At 35.6% G+C, this 16,881-nt stretch overlaps 1 protein-coding gene across 6 annotated transcripts; it reads right to left on the bottom strand.

Annotated features, from left to right (window-relative positions):
• Nucleotides 1–304: 304 nt before the first annotated feature.
• LOC142614499 (uncharacterized) lies at nt 305–12,894 on the bottom strand. Of its 6 annotated transcripts, none has more exons than XM_075787027.1 (11): nt 12,748–12,894; nt 12,448–12,592; nt 10,981–11,041; nt 10,750–10,882; nt 10,351–10,474; nt 10,062–10,118; nt 9,843–9,939; nt 9,061–9,268; nt 6,439–6,499; nt 2,306–2,405; nt 309–432 (listed from the first exon to the last, which is right to left on the bottom strand). In XM_075787027.1, exons 1-10 carry the CDS (start codon nt 12,840–12,842, stop codon nt 2,340–2,342), a joined length of 1,047 nt encoding a protein of 348 aa, XP_075643142.1. In that variant the 5' UTR covers nt 12,843–12,894; the 3' UTR covers nt 309–432; nt 2,306–2,339. The 6 variants fall into 6 exon arrangements, 4 of the variants coding, with proteins under 4 accessions (XP_075643142.1, XP_075643141.1, XP_075643140.1 ...); XM_075787026.1 differs by lacking the exon at nt 309–432 and adding an exon at nt 1,490–1,998; XR_012840463.1 differs by lacking the exon at nt 6,439–6,499 and having other exon boundaries at nt 305–432.
• Between the last annotated feature and the right edge of the window lie 3,987 nt (nt 12,895–16,881).

The following is a 16,881-nucleotide window of genomic DNA, read 5'->3' on the forward strand; positions in this document are numbered from 1 at the left end:
GTCTTGCAACCAACATCAATGATTATTTGGCTCTTGTAATGCTTTGAGCCATATTCAGAATCAGACATGGTAGGTATTAGAAGCAAAGACAGATAATCAATCAACCAGATAAAGAGCAATAATGGACTACCATGAAACGAGTCTCCTTCTTAGACAAAGCATCCAAACCTTGGAAAGTCTTTGCAAGAATCATGGGAATCAAGTCACACCCTTGGCAAGTGCATCAATGTGTTCTAATGCGAGCATCCACAAGCCATGCTCCCTCGTACATAGAATAAATTTTCCAATCAAACAAAAATCTAAGGCGGTATTCTTTTGACGGATTTCATGAGCATCCTCTGCGATCATGGGCATGACAATTTCAACTGACCTCCTCATGTTCACCTATTGACTTTTAAATGAAGACGTTACGGTTTGCATGGGAAGACCCACCTGATGAAGTAGGAGCAAACTTTTGGTGACATGGAGGGTAAATAACAGAAGCATGACGGTCACTACCCCAAGATGGTAGAAAATTTCTCAATAGTTGGGTAGAGTTCAGCATTGCCAAACCAAAAAACATGATCTTCAATATCCCAAAATCTAACAGTAGCACAAAGAATAATAATTCCATTCAACCTTTTGCTTTTCTGAGATGCAAAAGCTCTTTTAGATGAAAAACCCCGAAGTTGATGCTTGGGGATTTTCCTATGCTTTTAATCCATGTATTATTTACAAGAAAAGTAGAGTAATTTGTCAACCATATATCATATTTACTTCAAAAAGGAAGAATGCATGTCATTGTTGTTTGTGTATGATGAATGCAACTTTTGCAAAAATTATTATGGAAGCTGGGTTTAGCTTGAATTAAGGTTTTTATAATGTTTATAAGCCTTAGAAATGCCTACCTAATAGCAAAACCAAGTCTCCAAGCATAAAAATCATGTTTTGGGGTCTTGAAATAAGGTTTTTATAATGTTTTGACAAATTTTTTTTTTTCTCATAAAAGTGGTATAAAAATTTTTCTAAAATGATTTATTAACAATTGCTCTAGGGACACCCGTTAATATGACCCTTATTTATTTATTTATTTATTTTCTTTTAGGAAGTGGAATAAGAAAATGCAAAAAATTCGAATTTAATTAAGTAGGTCAACATGTGCCAATTTTTAATTATAAGTATAGAGTGGAACAAAAAAAGTAGGATGAAAAATTTGGACTCAATTCAATCAGACCATAAGTGATTGTTTAATCATATAATAACTAATCAGATATGCCGTGCTTTTGCAAGGACCTAAACATGCCTATAACGTGGCAGGACTACAGTAATTTTCATGCAAGTATCTGTCATACAACGAATTCAAGCCACCACGAAGGTTTATGTTTCTGTGACCCCAAGATGACAAAACAAGTTAAAAAGATAGCTTGGTTTTGCAGAAATATCAATGTGCCAGCACCAGCACAGACATCTAATAAAGTAATTATAGTTAAAGATGCCACATGTTAATGAATTTGATGAAAAATTGAAGTTTGATCAAGGTGCTGCATGTTGAAGAAGCTGAAGAGAAGAACCTGAGCATCTAGTTTTACATAAATTATGGACCATCACTAGCAAGCTAACCCAAAAGGCTTTTCGTGGGAGTCCAGTAATTCTGAAGGGGCCTAGTTAAATTGAATCAGGTAATTTTTTATACCTACTAAAATTAACATGGTTTGGCTAATAAATTCTTGGGCATATGATTCATCTTCCAACAATAAACACAATTCATGCCGACCTAACAAAACTACCCATCTTTTATGATAGTAATGGTATAGTGCCCATGTAATATAGTGACAATCTCCATAGCTCTTTTGATCATCCTCCACACTAAAAATTTAGCTCCATCAGGTGTCACAGCCATTCTGAACCCTAGCATCAGTACTGATCTTATAAAATGATAAAGGCAACATTGCAGGCATAAGGGCATGCATGGGGCACCCTAGATCAGTAGCTGACATGCACAAATCCCAATTTCCTAACCTGAAGGCACGAAATTATCATGGAAGTGAAAACCCATGCCCAAAAATAGGATCACAAAAATGCAATAGCTTTGAATGTAGAGGTTGTACCTTTCTAGGATCAAAATCAGATAAAAGAAAATATTTATGTAGGTGTAAATCCACCACCAATACCATTCTAGTAAAGAAATAAAGGCCCATAAATTATGAAAACTATTCATCAGAAGAACATTAAATAATATCATTGCAAATGCATTTTAGCCTAGCTTGTTCTATATACGTATGCATGAAGGCTTCCTCCAATGAATTCGTATATGGTAATACATCACCTTCAAATAAACAAAGTTGAGAGGTAGGTGGCATTCAATCAACTCCAGCTGAACATAGCTGAGAGACAAGCTTGACTACTCCCCACATGGGTGCATCATTCTGCAAGTAATACAATAAGCTGTATTAGCAATATAATCCTATTTAAGAATACGATATCTTTGGCAAAATCTAGCTAGACTACTCAAACATCCAGGCAGGCGTAGTAATACTAATTTTTGTGCTTGTGTAGAGATCTCTTGTAACCAAAACAGTCTTAACTTTACATCATAGAGAGTTGACTCTCACATTTTTTTGTGATCAGAAGTTCCATTAATGTAGAACCTGCATACAAAATGCTTCAATACTTGGGATGTCACATGGTCAAGAAGATTACTGATGCGGGGGCAACAAGGACAAGGAAGAAGCTTTATCAAGGACGTTTCAGATTTATAAGTTTCAGTCTATTCAATTTTAGACAACATTAATATTTTAGGAATCTAATAAAATATGGAACGGGACAGATCTACGGGGTGTAATTAATTGAAATTTCATGTTTTGTAATAAGGCCACACTTGTTCTATTAATGGTTTTAATTTGAGCCCAAGATAGCTTGTAGACCAAGTTGGCTTCTGGTTATAAGTAGATGCAATAGGCCTTAATTTTTTTTTTTTTTTTTTTTAATCATTGATTCATGAATTTCGTAGAGTTTGGAACTTTGATGTGGCCATAGAAGACTAATTTTTCACTACTTCACCAATTCGTCTATTCAAGATTTATTTTATGGGGTCCACATGTGAAGTCCAATCAAAGTTTGGTCACGTGGTTTTAAGGATCTACTTGTGTCCTAGAGTTAAATCAATTGTTAATTAAGGCCTTTGTTTTTTTATAAGTAACAAAAATATATTAAAAATAAGAAGGGTGTCACCTGAGTAATACAGGAAGTATACATCAAGGAAAAAAACAAATCAAGTGCATTAAGTACAAAAGTCCATGAAATCATGGATTGAAGAAAAAGAACGAAAGCCTAACATTGTAACCCAATCTAGAAGAGTCTTAACGAAGAAGAGTTTAAGATCTAAAACTGATCTCTCTAAATCCTCAAAATGCCGGTCATTCCTCTCCCGTCAAATGTACCACATCAAACAATGGGGCATAGCCATCCAAATAGCAGAATTCCAATGCCACCCAAACTTTCCTTGCCAACAAGCCAATAGCTCCACCACTGTTTTCGACATAAACTAGTGAATGCCAACCAAAGTAAACACCATGGACCACAAATCAAAAGCAATAGGGCAATGGATAAGGAGGTGATCTACTAATTCCCCATTTCTTTTACACATATAACACCAACCAAAATCAAAATTTTCCATTTCCTAAGATTATCAATAGTCAAAATATTCCCCAAAGCTATATTCCAAACAAAAAAAACAACTCTAGAAGGGACCTAAGACTTCCAAACAGTCTTCCAAGGGAAAGACTGATCGAAAATTTTTGTCAAAACCTGGTAATAAGAACGAACAGCAAAACCTCTTCCCATAGTAGGTTTCCAACACATCTTATCGTCCCCAACTCCACTCAAAGAAGCTCCATAAATTCCAGACATTAAAATGTAAAAGGATTCCAATTCCCAATCTTCATTGTATCTTCTAAAATTTAGATCCCGGAAAGGAACACCATTTGGGAACTTCATCAAATCGGCCACATAGGCCTCCTTATTTCGACTTAAAGAAAAAAGTCTCGGATAGTGCACACACAAAGAAGTGTCCCTAATTGTTAATTTAGGTTTTTGTTCATATTAACAAAAACAAAAAACAAAACAAAAAGAAAAAAGAAGTTTCTGTTTGACACAATATGCTCAATTTTGTATTGATGGCAAAAAAAACCTATAATTTCTTCAATCCCTTGAATAAAAGGTATTTTAATAGTTTAGTCTTTTTTTTTTTTAGGAGAATTTTGATAGTTTAGTTGAGTCTAGAATTTTCTAGATCATAAGTGTCTAAGATTTTACTTCATTTAAGTCCAAGTTAGTCTTTTTATCTAAACTATTATCAATAGAACATATATTTTTGGTGTCCACTTTTTAAATTGTCCAAAATGCCCTCACACATTAATCACAATAAATTTTAAAAACTTCAAATCATAGGATCAAATAAGGGAAATAATAAATTTCAAACACCTAAAATTTAGGTACATTTAAAATTTAAAACAGATTCCCCCATATTCCCCAAATTCATATAACTACATGTATGTTTCTGGCTTTAGAATATTAAAATAGAGTATAAATATGAAGTTCTTATAGCTTCTTATACTTTTCAAATTTTTTTTTTTTTTAAATGTTTAAAAACATGTAGTTCATGTAAGAGACTAGTTAGTTATAAATCTAATTAGAATTCAAACTAAAATTTCTAATACATACATATATTTATGCTCAATATACTTAAAAGGATAGTGCTCAATATACTCAAAAGATATATGGAATTGATTTATTGGGTGTTTTCAAGCACCTTTATTATGTTCTTTTCTTATTTTTTCTTCTCTCTTCCCCTCTTCTCTTTCTTGTGTTATTGTTCACAGGTACTATTTTGCATAGTTATCAGAATCGAACCAGAGGTCGACCTGGCTTAATATTGGTTCATTAGTTCAACCGTACATTAATTAATTATAATAAAATATTTTATATTTATAAAAACAACTATAAAAAAAGTCACTAATGTAAATTATAACCAGAAAAATAGAAAAATCATATCATATGACAGAAATTTAGAACAAATAAAAAAACTAAACACATCATTCATGCAATTGTAAAATGTTAAATAATTATATATAAATTATAGAGGCATGTAGATAATCCATTCAAATATATATAAGATTTAACAACTAATAATGTAACTACACTGAAAAGTAAATTCTTGAAGTAACATTATAGTTTAATAAATAATAAAATACATAAAATAGAATATCATACTTAAGGTTTTCAGGTTTGACACCTCCTAGTAGCTCTTAGTGGCTAGTAGTACTTTTTTGCTTATTTGAATAGCTATCGTAGTTAGGCTTGAGTTTCTATTGTATCCATCAAAATAAGAATAGCTATCGTAGTGGTCAATGGTATTGACTGACAAAATATAATAATAAACAAAAATGTAACTTTTCTAATAGTAATTCACAGAATGACACAAACAAGTAGGTCTGGGGCTTAAGATTCTCTTATTTTTCCATTCGGTCTTGTCTTATCCATGGTTCAAAGCAATACACCTGTCAAGTTTCTGTGGTTTTCACAGTTTGAGACAATATTGTTGCTTATTTTTCCATTCGGTCTTGTCTTATCCATGGTTCAAAGCAATACACCTGTCAAGTTTCTGTGGTTTTCACAGTTTGAGACAATATTGTTGCTTATCCGGTATGTAACTTCAAACCATTCCAGATTTTATTTTGAAACACAGTTTAACCAGTGGTCCGGTAGGGCATTTATAACACTTCTATTTTGTTCATTCAACACATAAACACTATAAATTTCTTTCTTTCCTTCTTCAAAACCCTAAGTCAAGCCCTATCTCTTACCTATCGAAATCCATAAAACGTCACTTTCTCTATCAAAAAGCCATAAATAAATAATAAATAAATAAAACTCAACAACCCCTAGCCAATCTCAAGCCCTAACCCTTTCTTTCACAACTCAAAACCCAAGATCCAGAAATCAAGCCCTAAACAGTGGTCCGGATGTATCCTCCTAAACCTTAATTCACCACAAGTACATGTCAGACCTCTTCAGTTAGGTTCTTAGGAAAACCCTTATGTTTTAGGTTATTTTTCTCTCTATCTTATCACAAATCTGGTCCTACATCAATTGCCCAAAGATAAAGTCATTCTAACAAAATAAATGTTGGCAAATCCAAAGATTCATCTAGACAGCTTTACAAGATTTTTCATCAGATATTTTGATTGCTTAATTTAGTTAGATAAAATCATTGCCTAAGGTTGTGACAGCAGCCCAGGAGAAGAATACCAATTAACAAGACTATTCTTGAGGCACACCCAAAAAGAAGGAAATAGACTAACCAAATATGTGTTGTTGCAAGGCATTCAACTCACTAGGTCCACTGGTGCATGTAATAACTTATTTACCAATTAAAAAAGGAAAAGGAATTCAACTCACCAGGTAAACAACATCAAAGGCTTTGCTGTAGCTGCTAAGAGATTTCTCAATATGATCATTCCTGAAATACCGTTTTATAGGGTTCAGTAACTAAAAAAGTATGCGATTACAGAATTAATAATAAGCAAAGCAGATGCACAAGTAAAAGAAGCCTCAATATCATGATTAAAAACCAACAAATAGATTGCTTGTCCTCAGTTTTATTTTTTTTATGCGTGATTACAGGGATAAAACATTAGTGGTGCTTTAAAGCTTTAACTAAAACAAGTGATCACTCAAATCTGCAACTGAAAATGACCATAGCTTCCCACAGAACCAAATAACTGATCCCTTTCTTTAAGCAGCTATTGCACTCCACACACAGATTCCAACTTGCCAATCATTATAACTTTTATGGCATGGTTTTTACTCTTTTTTGGAGGGTGTGGGGGGTGGGGGAGGGGGGGGATTGGTTACTAGTGATGCCCAAAGGTGACACAAATAGAGTGCCCATCTCAAAGTATTTATAACAAGAAAAACTCACCTTAACCAGTCCCTCTTGGTAATATAACCAAGCATCTATGATTTAGTGGTAATCTGATATTGATAGCAAAGACAGTCACTTTTTTAGCATCTTTTTCCCATTAATCAAAACTAATCTCTATTTCTCTTCCACAATTACAAAGAAAACATCTTCTACGTCCACACTTAGCACTGCCTAGCTTAATAACCTGCTAATTGTAAAGTATTCCCCTACAATCTTAACAAAGTGTTTGTTTCACAGAAACAGATCAATAACAAATCATATGATCTTATAAACCATCTTTCAGCGGCAATGTAATCAATGTATACACAATTGAAAAATAAAATTAATAGCTTTGAAAAGGCACCATCAGTTGAACAACTCAAATTCCTGTAAAGAATAAGAGGCTAGAAGTCTAAAGTACGTTTAACTTGCAAGTAATTGTAATTACAACTTCAGATGGAGCTTGGCAGTTTGGAAAGCACAGCTTTTATCTTTCCATTTAGCTGCAGGCTGTTGGATCAATTGCACCCTCTTCTGGTTTCAACAGTGTGTATGCACCTCCTACCTCAATCTATTTTCCATCAGGCAGGCTACCCACTTCCATTCTTACCTTAAAATAAGGACATTAAAATTGACACATTGTTTTCTTTTTTATTTCCTTTTGAATGGTACGGTGGGAATACACACTTGCCTTGTTGGTATTTTGGCCCTTATGAACTAAGTGACTATAGGTGAGGTCATTCTTCTAAATTAAAGTCAATGATGGGCTTCAACGCTGAACCCAAATCTCACTCTCTTTTGATTAGATTTTAACAAAGAGTTGTGTGATGTTAGCTAGAGCATTTACCTTTATCCAATGCCAGTGAGAGCAAGCCCTAGCTCATTCTATCTTCCTAGTTTCTGTTTTTGGATAAGTAATGATATTTTATTCAGAGAATAGACTACTATATGCGCAACAATGAACACAATATACCCTAAAAAACAATGCACAAAAAAAAAATGACTCTTTGAAATCTACAAGGGAATTGCTAGGTAAGACCCCACCCACACGCAAGACCAATCGTATATAGATCTAATCATCAATGATTCCAACTGAGAAATTGATCTTTCTGGGTCTTCAAAAGTTTGTCTGTTTCGTTCCCTCCACAATATCCACATCAAACATAGAGGGACAACATACCAAATATCCAATAAGAGCTTCCCAAACCAATTTCTGTGTGCAAACAAGAGATCAACTACCCACTTAGGTAACACCCATTCAATCCCAAAAACTCTGTAGCCAAAGCTCCACAAAGCATAAGCAAGATCACAATGTATCAATAGATGATACACCATCTCCCCACTGAACCAACCAACTAAATATGAACCTCTCTTGATTAGATTATCACAAGTAAGAATCATCCACCATGTTGCTATCCAAACAAAGAATGAAACCCTTTATGGAGCCTTTACCCATAAAAAACTCTTCCTAGTTTCTTGAACTGCTCAAAAACATTTCTGAACAAGAAACTTGTTGGATATGTTGCTATGCTACAGTCCCAATCCTCTAACAAAAATCCTAATCAGGAAAACCAAAAGAGCTCTAACATGAAAAGAACAAAATCAGCAAAAAGGATTTGGAAACAAACATGTAGTTTACAGAAATAGAAATATTAGACAAAGTGCAGAAACAGTATAAAAAAAAATTTTAAAAAAAGATCTATTTTCTACTACCAGGATTTGAGAAATTTGAAGTGTTCGATTGTTATATAAGAGTATTGTGCAGTGAAGGAACTAAATATGCATTCTATATGCTTTTACAGCGACTGATGTTAATCCAAAATTACTTTTCCTAGAACTCTTCATAAATGTTGCAAAATACATTTTCCAATGACCAAAAAAAAAAAAAAAAGGAAATATGATAGCGTCTCACAAGCACTTTACATTACATGAGGATATAAGTACATGCAGTGATAACTTCATAGAATTTAGACAAAGGAAAACTTATACGTTTAAAGATGGCTAGAGAACAGGGATATATGTACAATTTATATTCAAGTGATATACTAATATAATAAATTTTTTATATAAGTAATATAATAAGAATAGTGGGTGTCGGGAAAGTTTAGAAAACTTACAAAAAACCCACTGATATTCGATTATCATAGTTCAAACCATCAGACATTCCCAAGTCTCCAATGTGATCACCAAGAAGCAGCACATTGGTCCTCCTCTTCACCAAGGCATTGTCATCAGTTGACCCATCAATATCACCCAATCGGTCATGTAAAGGAGCAGCCATATCAAGAGCATGCTCATTTTTATTGAGGCTATGAATAGTCTTCCCTGTAAATATTTACAAGCATAAATAAAAACAGATCCAATATAAAAACCCTTCTTTTTATAGGTCTAATATAAAAACCCTATGACAAAAGTAACCAGAAATGATTAAGTTATTATACATTATTTGCTTAAAGATGTTTCAACAATAAGTATATAACGGAAATACTAACATAGGTATGAAATTAACATTTTGTTATAAACTGGCACTACTCAAGGATCATTCAATTGATTCTTATCATCTATTAAATATGAACTTGACAAAATAATCATGTCAATTTCACTATAAGACTTTCTTGTGTGTTAGTTTTATCAAATGGACACATATATCTCAAAAGAACTCATTTCCACTGTTTCAGAAAGGAGTTCATAAAAAGAATGTGTGCCAGATTTTCTAAGCTGGCACAGCAAACTCCATGGACAGAAACTCAGAAAGTAATCTACTCAGGCCATTATAGATCAATTGAAAGCTTCAGACATGCAACTTTGTGTAGATTACAGGAAACACATGAATATGAAGTGGAACTCACTCCTATGATTAAAATAAGTTTCTTCAAGGGTTAGAAGAACTAAAGGATACCTTTAAAAGAGACAAGGCGACCGTCACTGTCAAATACCATTCTGTTTGAAACAATTTTAACATTTTTGAAAGATCTATGAAGTTTCTGCCTCAGGACCTAGTACAGTGAGAAAAAAGGCATCGACACTTAAAAAGAGTGCAAGTCAGGCCTAAACTTAATGAATAAAGGTGACGTGTTTGGAATATGAACCACTGTAAGGAAAAAATTGTTAAACTAACCTCTTCTATAATATCAGCAAGCCCTGCGGAAAATATAAGAACAGGAATGTCTCTTTCCTGCAAATTATAAATAGACAGAGTAAAATATTAAAAATAGGCAGAATGTCTCAGATAACCAGTAACCAACATAAAGTGATTAGCTAAACTAGCTAGTACTATACAAAACAGACCCAAAATCAAAAGACCAAATTTTTCATTGGATAGCTTGGAATACTCTGTGTCACAATCATACAAGTCCTAGATTAGAGTCCGGGGAAAAAGAAAATACCTTGGTTAAGATTAGACTTACCTCCAAAAATTCAAAAAGTTCAGCAACACCCTCCCTAAAAGCAATTGAGGCATTAGCAACGGATTGCTTTATTGCGTCATATGTAAGGCCTCCCTCAATAAGAAGTGCATGAGTTTTCCCCCACCTGCACCAATGGAATCAACAGTTATATTCATAGGCCATATAATTAACGTACTGTATATTCCAACAAACATAAACATTTAGATGGATAATTTTCTTATTGGCACCAAATGGGTTTTGTACCCATGACCTTATCCTCCACCCACACTTATGAGACAAGGAAGTGCCATTAAAGCAAGGGCTCAATGGAATTGTTGGGGAATAACTAAATTGTCTCATTTAGATGCTTATAAGCTACAATAATGGGTATAATAGATTAAAGTCATTGATTTCATGTACCACTCCTCCATGAGCCTTGTTTTCTCTTCGATTGGAATTGTTGGGGAAAACTCTAATGGATGATAATATTCATATAATTGCTGCCTCTTGGCATCAAATTCTGGATTCTCCTGTCGCAAAAGCCCATGACTGCCTACGCATGTTATTAGAGAAAACTGAAAGCTAATCTTACAAACAGAGTTATAAGAAAGAAAATAATTACATAACAAAGTAATTGCCGTAAAGACTTACTTGACCCATGTTGGCCATTGATCGAATACCTTGTTAATGTGCGATCAAAATCTGCAATTACCTGATATGGAAAATAAAAGAAGACAATGTGGGTTAAAGAGTAAACTATGAATATCCACTCCAAAAACTTATTCAAAAGAAATGAAGAATTGATTGATCCTCTCTCCCATTTGTTTTCAATTCAATAAAAATAAATTTATATTATCTCAAGCCCAATTCTTCTTTTTACCTAATAAGAACATAAACAACAACAATGAAAATAAACAACACGATTTCTAAACATGAGCTCTGATTACCAATAACACAATGCAGTAATTGAACGCACGGACATGTGCTTTTAGAAGCAACAAATTACCACTATCCATAGACGCCTCTCGTCACATAAATCACATTTCATATCCAACAAACAAACAAATGTGAAATGCTATTTTTTTAGTGGTAATTAAAGTACCATGAGCCCCTCTATTTGAGCTCGATAAAATGAATTCTAGAACAAGTTTTAATACATAATATAATCACCATAACATAGCATTATGTGAAGAGAATCTAATATATTCCTCAACATCCAAATTATACTCGGAAATGTAATTACCAATACTAATAATATGTCAAAAATCCCCCAAGGAGTTGGGTTAGTGATTCCTGGGTTCAAAATCTCTTGCCCCCCATTGGGGTCATCTCAAGGGATTTTTTCCTGTAATAACCTAGCGTGTGCTGGACAAGAGACTACATGTACTCGAGAAAATAGACATCTCTCAAAGAGGTCTAGACTCTTTTGGTTGTCAAAAACTAAAATAATTAATAAAATTGAAATTGTTTTTTTTTTTTTAATGTTTGGTTAGAATTATTCAATTTTAACATTAAGAACTGAACTCACGGACATGTGCTTATAGAAGCAACAAATTACCACTATCCATAGACACCTCTTGTCACATAAATCACGTTTCATATCCAGCAAACAAACAAATGTGAAATGCTGTTTTTTAGTGGTAATTAAAGTACCATGAGCCCCTCTATTCCAGCTCGATGGCATGAATTCTAGAGCAAGTTTTAATACATAATATAATCACCATAACATTGCATTATGTGAAGAGAAACTAACATACCCCTCAACATCCAAATTATACTCAGGAAATGTTTACCAATACTAATAATATGTCAAAAAAAACCCCAAAGGAGTTGGTTTAGTGATTCCTGGGTTCAAAATCTCTTGCCCCCATTGGGACCATCTCAAGCGATTCTTTCCTGTAATAACCTAGTGCGTGTTGGACGAGGAACTAGACAGATACTCGAAGAGGTCTGGACACTGTCGTTTGTCAAAAACTAACATAATTAATAAAATTGGAATTATTTTTAATTTTTAATTTTTTAAATGTTTGGTTAGAATTATACAATTTTAACATTAAGAAATGAACATTGTTTGGTTTTGAATTATTAAGAATTTAACATAATGAAAGCCAAAAAGACCTGAAGTTTTTGATGACCGGTGCTTCGAATTGCAGCGATTTTCTTGTCGAGAAGCTCACGGTCACCGACTACCATCTCAGAAGCAACCATGGAGATGGAGATATCATTTCCTTCCATGCCGATTGGTAAACTATTGAACCAAACCCTAGCCAAGAGAAAAAAATGTTAGTGTTTATACACACATAGATGTACGTAAATGCAATGATTATGAGTGTGAAGGAAATGTAGATGTATAATAATGATAATAAGTATATGAATTATGAAAGTGTGAAGTTTTGATGAGGGAGTGAAGAGAGGGACCTGGGAGTGGGAGCAAAGGAGTGTTTGTGTTTGCGAACGGTGGTGAAGGTGCGAGGAATATTGATGATGATGCTGCTTTGCAGTCGATTACTCATTTGAGTGTGTTTCTGTTGATGGAAAGGGAAATCATTGATTGCCCTTCCCGTATATCGCTCTTCTGTTTTTTGCATTGCATTTAAATACTCTATATTTATGACTCTTTTTTTATTTTTAGATAATAAAGTCAAATTAATGCATAATCATGAAAAGAATGTTTTTTTTTGGATAGGTATTTTTTTTTTTTTAATTCTTTAGTTTGTTATCTATTATAAAGTAAGGTTTTTCTTTATAAAAATGTTTTAAGTGCAAGTTGTTGCTTACTGTTACAAATGGGCAAAATAGTAATTTTAATAGTGAGTTTTAAATTAAAACTAATAACAATTTATTACTTAAAATTTGTTGTGAAAATATTGTGAAAGTGAACTTAGTACTTTTCTTTTCCTTATCACACTAATTTTTTTCTTCTAGTTTCAAATAAGACGCTTAGTTTCTCTAAAATACAAATTATTTACAATAATCTTCCTTAAATAATAATAAAATTAAATATTTTATTAAAATTGATGATGCTGAAAATTGTCAGTAAGTTACACAATCCCTACACACTCTTAGACGAGACCTGCACAAAATAAATAAATAAATAAATAAATCCCAAAAAGAGTATCAATGTGGTACCAGCCAAATACCCTCCGAAAGTTAAGTTAGAGAACTTTCACAATTCTAGAGTTCCAAAACTAGATAAATTATACATACCTTGATTTCTAAGGGCTTTTGGTTTTTATAGTAGCGTAGAACCGACTTTTATTTCTTGGTGAAAAAGATATTTCCTTGTAGGGAAGATCCTCATAAATACGTGCATTTTATGGGATCCCTTCCATATAGAGATTTTGTTCATTAGGGTTAACCGTGGGGCATAAGACATTTCCATTTGAAGTTTCTTGAAGACCACTTAAGCCATGTGGATGCCACGTGGCTTTGCCACTCGCCTACTTTGTATTCGTCTACTTTCTCATCCGTCCATTAGGGAGAGTCCGTCCTCCTTGGACACAATCCATCGTCTTCTTCTTTCACTTTGATCATCCACTATCCAAGCACCATTGCCCATGGCAAGTTCGGTTAAACGAGTCTGTCTACATTAATTTTATCCTCTTTAGTTGCCCCTTTACTCTATAGGGTCGTCGCCTTATTTTCCAAATGGACTCGTGGAGTGACGGTCTAACTCAACTCTTGGGAAATGCATTCTGATTGATAGGCTAGCTTAGAGCCATTAATGTAGTAGGAGCACATGGCACGTTTTTAGTGGTTAATTACTCGGATAGAAGTGTCCCTTCGTCTTCTGTGTCATTCCCCCTATATATATGCTACTTTTCCCTTTCATTTTTACTTTCCACAACAAATTTCTTGTGCTAGAGAGCTACCGTCTACTTACTTTCAGCTGCGTCTTCTCCGTTGTGTGGTGCGCCCGTCTACCCTGCTTTCTCCATTTCCTTCCTTTCCGACATTTAACTGTAAGTATCCTTCTCCTAAAATCTTTGCTATTTACTTTAAATATTGCATACTCATCGCCTATGTAGATCTATAGAGTCTTAGGAGTTTATTTGTCACATGTAGGTGATAGATGTCTAGTGAAGCGTCGAGTGTTCAATCGTGTGTCCATGAAGGAGCGGGCTACGATGGGGTGTATCTGTCAAGTCACGATGACACCGACACCTCTTATGATGAAAGAGTACCATCTACCAATTCTCCTTCAGAGGAGGAGGATAAGGACATGGACGTGGTTGGATTGGAGGGTGGTTCATAAGGGGACTCAAATAGTGAAGACGTATACTTTGTTGATCCTCCCATCCAGTCCGCCATAGGTTCTGAAGGCCTTAGGGAGTTTATCCTTCTCCCATTATGGATGGTAAACGACTTCAACTCCACCGGGATCCCCATCCTTCTACGGACGAACCATTTACAACCAGGAATGTGACATCTTTGGTGATCCGTTGAGGGTAATCTCCGACTGTTACGGGCAAAGTGACTGCACCAAAGGGGTACATTCTTGTTTCTCTGAATTCAACGAGTTGCGCATTAGTTGGAACTAGCCATTTTCTCTCAATCCTCATCTGTAGGAACGTCGAGTAGTAGAGTATATCAGCTAAGCTCCCATTGTCCACAAGGACCTAGTGAGTGTTGTAGTCCCCAACCCGTATACTAACTATAAGCGCATCGTCGTATGGGTGGTGGAGACGTCGAGCATCCTCCTCTATGAACCCAATTACAAGGTTGTCGATGCGTGCCATTTTTAGCACTAAGCTCGTTAGTTGGATGTTCTAAACCATCCTGAGGTAGGTCTTGCGTGCCCTCCTTGTTGAACCAATGGTTGCGATACCTCCTACAATCATCCTTATGTCTCCTCGGGGTGGCCTAGGATGCTTATTTTCCTTCCGGGTGGCTTGCTCTTGTGGTTGGTCCGTCATTTCCTTACTGGAAAACCTTTGCAACTTTCCTTGTCTGATAAGGGTTTCTATCTGTTGCTTCAAGTTGTAACAATCGGATGTATCATGACCCTGATCACGGTGAAAGCAATAGTACTTGTCTTTGGACCTCTTGTTGGGGTTTCCCTTCAGCCTGCTAGGAAATGTCAAGGCTTCTTCATTCTTGATTTGCATTAGGACATAATCAATTGGGGCATTCGGCAAGGTGAAACTCGTGAAACTTCCAATGAAGGGTTTGGAGCGCTTATCCTCCCGTCTGTCTCCAGTCTTTGTTGTCTTTCGCCCCTATCCTGTCGTGTTTCTTCTAGTCTTTCCCTCTTCTTGGGTTTCTCTTCTCGGGCAAGCAACGCGTCTTCCGCATTCATGTACTTAGTAGCCCTATAAAGCACATCTGACATGGTTTTCAGATAATTTTTGTATAAGGAAAACAATAACTTCCCCTTCCGTAATCCATTGGTGAATGCAGCCACGAGTATCTTGTCATCAGCTTCATCAATCGAGAGGGCCTCCTTGATAAAGCGGGTGATGTAAGACTTCAGTGTCTCATCCTCCCGTTGTTTGATGTTCATTAGGCATGCAATGAACTTCTTGTACCTGTGCCCCCCAATAAAGTGTGTGGCAAACTAGGCGCTGAACTCCTTAAAGGTATTGATGGAGTTTGGCATCAACCTGCTAAACCATACCCTTGCGGGGCCCTTCAACGTGGTAGGAAAGACTCGGCACATGATCTCATCCATCATGCCTTGCAGGTGCATGAGGGTTTTGAACGATTCCAAATGGTCCAAAGGATCCCTTAACCCATCGTAGGTCTCTACTTGTGGCATACAGAACTTCGGTGGCAGTGGGAATGTAGTGACGGATGCGGTGAAGGGTGAGTCCGTTCGATGGACCAGCTCGTCGAGGTCATTTGATACCTGTCCTTTCAGGGCGTTCATCATGAAATCCATCCATTCTTTCATCATCTGCATCTCTGCGACCAGGCATGGCGGAGTTGTGTCCGTGGCAGACAGATTGCTTGTGTCCTGTCACTCTGGTCTACTTAGGGCGTTGCTACCTTCCGGCCTTTCTTGATCCCTTCGCTCAGCGTTGGTACCTTCTTGGTACTCCTTCTAAGTATTAAGCCCTACATTCTTTTGGTGTAGCTGCTCCTCTAGGTTGTGGTTTTGCTTGGTGAGGCGCTTTACAGTCACGACGAAGGTCTAAACCTGTCTCTCGAGTGCTGTGGTACATGTTTCATCCCCTTGATTATTGTTGGTGGCCACCATCAAGCGAGTAAGTACCCTCTTTGTCTGGAAAGCAGGAGTATGGCTTGTTTTGACTTTCTACAAACGGCGCCAACTGATGATGCCGAAAATCGTTAGTAACCTACACGGTCCCTACGCACTTTTAGACGAGACCTACACAACAAAAAAAAGAAGATCCTATAAAAAGTACCAATGTGGTATCGGCCAAATACCTGTCGAAGGTTAAGTTAGAGAACTTTCACAACTCTAGGGTGTCAAAGCTGGGTAAATTATGCGTAACTTGATTTCTGAGAATTTTTGGTTTTTATAGTAACGTAGAACCGACTTTTGTTTCTTGGTGAAGAAGATATTTCCTTGTAAGGAAAATCATCATA

This window comes from Castanea sativa, chromosome 11 (assembly GCF_040712315.1).
Source record: "Castanea sativa cultivar Marrone di Chiusa Pesio chromosome 11, ASM4071231v1".
Classification (NCBI taxonomy): Eukaryota; Viridiplantae; Streptophyta; class Magnoliopsida; order Fagales; family Fagaceae; genus Castanea; species Castanea sativa.